The sequence below is a fragment of the Phyllobates terribilis genome, unplaced genomic scaffold (genome assembly GCF_046119375.1).
Source record: "Phyllobates terribilis strain yellow unplaced genomic scaffold, ASM4611937v1 Scaffold_7__3_contigs__length_470593459, whole genome shotgun sequence".
Classification (NCBI taxonomy): domain Eukaryota; kingdom Metazoa; phylum Chordata; class Amphibia; order Anura; family Dendrobatidae; genus Phyllobates; species Phyllobates terribilis.
In genome coordinates this window covers 243,961,098-243,967,468 of record NW_027362767.1, presented here as the reverse complement: position 1 = coordinate 243,967,468, position 6,371 = coordinate 243,961,098, and the positions used below count along the sequence as shown (strand labels likewise).

Sequence of the window (6,371 nt, the reverse complement as noted above, 5' to 3'; positions counted from 1 at the left end):
TTCTTGCATAGTCCTCCCAGCATACAGTATCACCCCCTTTCTTGCATAGTCCCCAGTATACAGTATCACCCCCTTTCTTGCATAGTCCCCCAGCATACAGTATCACCCCCTTTCTTACATAGTCCCCCAGTATACAGTATCACCCCCTTTCTTGCATAGTCCCCCAGTATACAGTATCACCCCCTTTCTTGCATAGTCCCCCCAGCATACAGTATCACCCCCTTTCTTGCATAGTCCCCCAGTATACAGTATCACCCCCTTTCTTGCATAGTCCCCCAGTATACAGTATCACCCCCTTTCTTGCATAGTCCCCCAGTATACAGTATCACCCCCTTTCTTGCATAGTCCCCCCAGCATGCAGCCACACGCAAATTTCACCCCTTTCCCCTTGCAGCCCCCTAGCATGTAGCTCCACAACAGAAACGTCAACTCCTTTCTTGTGCAAGCCCCCATAGTAACATCATCCACTCGTCTTTACCCCCGCAAGTCACGTGACCGCTCTCTCAGAACCACGCCTCTGTTTGGGCGGAAATGAGAGCTCTCCGTGACGTCATTTCCTGTCACGAGACCGGAATACAACATGGTGCTGTCCAAGGTAAAAGGTGGCAGAATGAGACGAGGGGGAACTGGTTGTGGGACAAAAGATATGAGCAGAAGGGTCATTCTGAGAGGAGATATCGTGTTCTATAAGGGAAATGGACGCTTCTTTAGTCTTGTTTCTTTTGTCTTACTACTCTATAGTGTGGGATTTCCTGGACTGGATACATTGTAGCAGACCCTCAGCTGAGAGTAGGACTGAGGCTTTATGGGTAAAATGCCATAGTCCCACTTCACTGACAGCAAGCAGAGATCTTGCTAGTGGCGTGGAATTGAAGCAAAGGTTTATTTGCATAAGACCGGAGCGCCCCTTTACATTACATCAATCAGCCTGACATCAGGTGTGTAGAGTCTGGTGCATGCTGGGTAATATGGAGTTACCAAGGAAACCTACAAGCACCCAGCGGCTATCCTGCACGGCTCCTGCTCTAATCCATGGGATGTGTGCAGTGTATTATGCCGGGACTGTTACCTTGGTAACGGCAGCCCCCTGCATGCACCAGCGTCTCCACAGCGTGGGAGTGTATGTCTACACTGGGGTCTGCGGCTCCAGGCACACGGTGAAAGTTATCAGTATCAGTTCGGTGGGGGTCTGACATCCGGAGCCCCCAGCAATCAGCTGCTTCCACCTCTGGAGGCGCAGAGCTATGTGCACTTTGTAGTGGCCGCTCCCTAGTGCTGAAGATTAGTTCCTGTACAAGAGAATACCGTATGATCTGCAGCACCTGGCAACGGCCACTACACAGTACACATCAGTCTGCGCCTCCAGAGGTGGAAGCAGCTGATTTCTGGGGGCCCTGGGTGTCAGACCCCCACCGATCTGATTATAATTACCTGTCCTGTGTAGAGCTCATCCATATCGTGTGACTGCAAAACCCCTTGAAACAGGACCTTTCAACAGTTCTATTTTATAATTTTAATTTCTGTTGTGGAGATATTAGCGGCTTACAAGCACTTTCATATCATGGCAATCAGTGGGTGAGGGAGTGAAAATAGTGAGCGCAGCTCTGGAGTATAATACAGGATATATCTCAGGATCAGTAATGTAGTGTATGTACATAGTGACTGCACCTGCAGAATAGTGAGTGCTGCTCTGGAGTATAATACAGGATGTAACTCAGGATCAGTAATGTAATCTATGTACACAGTGTCTGCACTAGCAGGACAGTGAGTGCAGCTCTGGAGTATAATACAGGATGTAACTCAGGATCAGTAATGTAATGTATGTACACAGTGACTGCACCAGCAGAATAGCGAGTGCAGCTCTGGAGTATAATACATGATGTAACTCAGGATCAGTAGAGGATAATTAATGTATGTACACAGGGACTGCACCAGCGGAATAGTGAGTGCAGCTCTGGAGTATAATACAGGATGTAAATCAGGATCAATAATGTATGTACACAGTAACTGTACCAGCTGAATAGTGAGTGCAGCTCTGGAGTAAGGGCCTTCTACACATCTTGGGAGCTTTACATTTGCATTGTGCATTTTCATTAGTGGCGATTTACTAATATAATCATTTTTTAGGTGTAATTAGATCGGAAATGCCTACAGATGATGCAAAACACAGAGGGAGTTACCTTGCATTGATAACATTGGAGCAGCAGAGATCATATCCAAGAGGAAGACGTGTGCAAATCCAGGAAAGCCGCCATCATGGTGAATAAGCTGCTGCTGGCGGAGTCTCTAGTCGTGTTCTGTATTGTATTGACCATCCATACCGTGGTGTGGGACCGCTTTTCCTGGTGCGCTCTGGCTTTGGCTGTGCAGGCGTTCTATGTGCAGCACAAGTGGGACAGGTTATTACAGTCGGGTGGAGCAGTATTTCAGTACAGATCATCTGCCAACAGCGGACTTCTGCCAGCAAGCATGATCATCCCCCTGATGGGCATTGTAATAAGAGAAAGGTGCAAAGTTTCCGGTAATGTTTACTTTGAGAGGTACGGCGTGGTTGTATCTGCTACCGGAATGGCCTTAGCTTATTTTCTTTCCATAATTGCACTTGGCATCACAAAACCTGTACCTAAAAACACCTGCATCGTGTCCGGAGCTGCTGGCAGTGCCATACTCTACACCATGAAGAATTCACTGGCTGTGTCGGAAATCATTGAGGTTCTTGAGGTGCTCCTCATCTTCGTATACCTCAGTATGATTCTTCTATACCTGATGCCACGCTGCTTCACCCCTGGAGAAGCCTTGATCATTCTCGGTGGGCTCAGCTTCGTCATTAACCAACTCATCAAACGCTCTCTGAACACCGTGGGTGGTAAAGGAGATCCTGCAGAGTACCTCCTACTGGTCACTGTGGTGGCTTTGGTCCTCCTAGGAATTTTCTTTTCAGCCTTGTTCTTTTTCATGGATTCTTCCACTTGGACTTCCTCAGTCTTTTTTTACATGATGACGGCAGTGTTAGCGCTTGGAGTCTTCCTGCCGTGGCTACAGTACCTCATAAAGAGACATCCCGTCTTCTGGCTGGTGGAGTTCCTCATACAGAGCAGTATGCGACTCTATCTCCTCGGCTACTGGGTGCTTCTTGCTTTATCTGCTTGCGCTGTTGTTCTCTACCAGAACGCAAAACGGACTCCGGACTCGAAGAAGCTTCAAGTGTCCACTGTGACTCGCAAGTACTTTCACTTCCTTGCGGTGGCCACTTACATACCCGGTATCCTATACGACATGCAGCTGCTCTTTGTCAGCTCCATTGCTTGTTTTGCTGCTTTTGTATTACTAGAGTATATACGCTACTTCCGGATCAGACCGCTAGGACAGACCTTAAGGAACCTGCTGACACTCTTCCTGGACGAGAGGGACAGCGGTCCTCTGATTCTCACGCACATTTACCTTCTCCTAGGGATGTCTCTTCCAGTCTGGCTGTTCCCAAGACTCTGTGCATCCTCCTTATCCAGCCCTTCTACTCTGCTTCCGTATTGCGGGGTACTAGCGGTAGGAGTAGGGGACACCATCGCCTCCATTTGCGGTAACGCCTTGGGCGAGATTAAATGGTTTGGTACCAAGAAGACGTTTGAAGGCACCATGATGGCTATATTTGCCCAGATTATTGCCGTCGCTTTGCTTCTGATCTGTGACACTAATGTGACCATGAACAGCGGCTACTTGTGGTTATTGGGATCCATCACTTTGGTGACGTTATTAGAAGCTTTTACAACCCAGATAGACAATTTATTGCTGCCGCTCTACCTGCACATCATGCTGATGATCTGAAGTGGGGGGGGTCATCTTGTCTTCAGGTACCGGAATTGCTGGATTTTGTGGGGTCACCAAGCAGTGTTATCAGGGATACACAACGGCCCGCCCTTGTAAGTCTAGGCACTTTAGAAAAGGATCAAAAGGAATAGGAATCCAGGGAAACTATAGACTGTAACATAATGATGGAGACTGATATGACATATGAATGCGCTCAGATTGAGAAGGTAGGGAGATCATATAGGACAGATTGTGGGGAGATTGGTCATCAGATGCATTTCCAACTTACTATAAATAAAGTTGTTCCAAAGCAAGGGTTCCTACTAATATACCTGCAGTGATCTGAGCTCTGGCCGCCTCCCATGTCTGGAGAAGTCCAAGCATACCCACATATTACCCTATGGTGTCCCACAATCTGCCCACAGTGACTGAACCAGTGCAAGGAATAATACAGATCAGCCTTTCCTGCACTTGTTTCTTACCTACTTTATTTATAAGAAGTCGGGCCAAGCGGAGTGTAAGTGCCATTGCAGATTTTTAAAACTTAGAACCAGGAACTATTGCAGGTCAGTGGGTTGGCGAGACTGGTACTCCCAGCACTGGGGTCGTGAAACATGACGACGGCACAACCACGTGGTGACATCGGATTCACTAGCTAGCTTCTCTTCGCTCTGCATAGACAGAAAATATTGTGACATATATAGACCTCCCACATATTAGGCACTTATTATGCCTAACAAATTAACCCTTTGTAAAACTATTGCTCCCCATTTAAATTAGCATTTCAAAGGGCATCGTCTAGTTGTAAGAAAATGTGTTTAAATCAGTAAGTTTTGCAATTTACTAATAGTTCTCTTCTGAAAGGTTCCCCTGAATTATAGATATCCAGACCACTGACTGCTGATTTTAATAACTAATCCAGTCTCCCTCTGTGTCAGCTGATGTACTGATAAAAAGAAGGAGGCTGGCTTAGCTATTGCAAGGAGCAGTCAGCCAGCCCCCTCTGGTCTCTGAGGAGGAGCTGCCAAAACACCTAGGTGAAGATCTAGGCGCCTGTCAGATGTGAATTATACTAATAAGTTGCAAGAGTTATTCATTTAAGAGCAATTCTTTTTGAACTGCAAAGCCCCTTAACGGGGTTGTCGGGGCTTAGGCCATGGCCCCATTATCAGTATTCGGTCAGTATTTTTTCTCAATGAGTGGGAGCCAAAACCAGGAGTGGGTGATAAATGCAGAATTGGTGACTTGTTTCTATTATACCTTTTCTCTGATTGTTCCTCATCTGGTTTTGGCTCCCACTCCTGAGAAAAAATACTGACCGAATACTGACCAAATACTGATAATGGGGCCGTGGCCTTAGGGTGCAAGTCTGTGATTTGCATACACGCGGTCACGTTGCGTCCTTGCTCAGTACAAGTGAATTGAGCGAGGCTGGACGCATCTAGTGGGAATGTGGCCGGAAGTATGCAAATCACATACTTGTGGTCACATGACTCCCGGCAACGGAGAATCGCTCGCTCTACGCGTACACATAGCTTAACTGCAAACTTGTACCCTAAGGCCGGACAACGCCTTTAAATGGAAATGTAATAACCCCTTAAAGTGTGCCTATCTCTTTAAATCTGTCAGCCCCATGCATTTACCTTTATGAGGACACCGGTTCTCTCAGTCACCGACTGTCAGGATCCATAAATCACATCACCTATCTCTTCTAACCCTGGAATCCTTTGCATGCCGCCGTCCTCACTTTACACATCACACTCCTTTCCCCTTTGTGGACATAGACTGAGAGATTCAGTCTTTATCTTTTATTACAACGACAGTATTATCAATCATTGACGGTCAGAATCCATAAACCATGCTTCCCTGTGTTAGAAACCAGATTTCTTTCATTTTGAGTTATTTTAGAATTGTATCTCAAGTATTAAGAGACGCACGGTACTGCCCCTTTAAGCGTCTCTAAAAAGCCACTCCTTCATTAAAAAGGGAAGTTGGTTTAAACAGATTTTTTTCTGAAATAAATGTGTGTTCTGTATATTTTGTGCTGTTGTTTTTTTCTACAATTACAATAATATAGACGGCATGTGCCGCTGAGCTCAGTGATTGGCTGCAGCACTCTCAACGTGACATCAATGCTGCAGTCAAACAATAGAGAGGAGGGCAGAGCTGGACCCAGGGGAGGAGGAGTAAAGAACAGTTTTTGTTTTTTTACACCTTATTGAGTCTATGGGCAGACGTTAGGTAAAATCTTACAATCCCTTTAATTCGTTATGTGATAGCGTGGATCTTCACAAGAGAAGTAGTTGGGTTGTATGAGATAAGAAACGAAGCCTCTTTTTAACAGGCTGCGACTTTTCACTTGAATCAGGCTGTGCTGCAATACCAGACACAGTCTTCTGGAGAGGAATGGCGCTGTTTCTTGGAAAAAAAGACATAATTACCAATATTGGGATTTGCCAGAACTCATGACAGCACCATCAGCAGAAGCCCCCAATCCAACCTATAGTGCCTATAAAAGGTGCAAGGTGAGGACCACTTTGCTGCCTTGCATACAGTGGTGTGAAAAA

General features: G+C 46.2%; 1 protein-coding gene across 1 annotated transcript; it reads left to right on the top strand.

Annotated features, from left to right (window-relative positions):
• Positions 1-505: 505 nt before the first annotated feature.
• DOLK (dolichol kinase) lies at positions 506-5,839 on the top strand. Its single transcript, XM_073640051.1, has 2 exons — positions 506-595; positions 2,128-5,839. Exon 2 carries the CDS (start codon positions 2,257-2,259, stop codon positions 3,820-3,822), a length of 1,566 nt encoding a protein of 521 aa, XP_073496152.1. The 5' UTR covers positions 506-595; positions 2,128-2,256; the 3' UTR covers positions 3,823-5,839.
• The last annotated feature ends 532 nt before the right edge of the window (positions 5,840-6,371 follow it).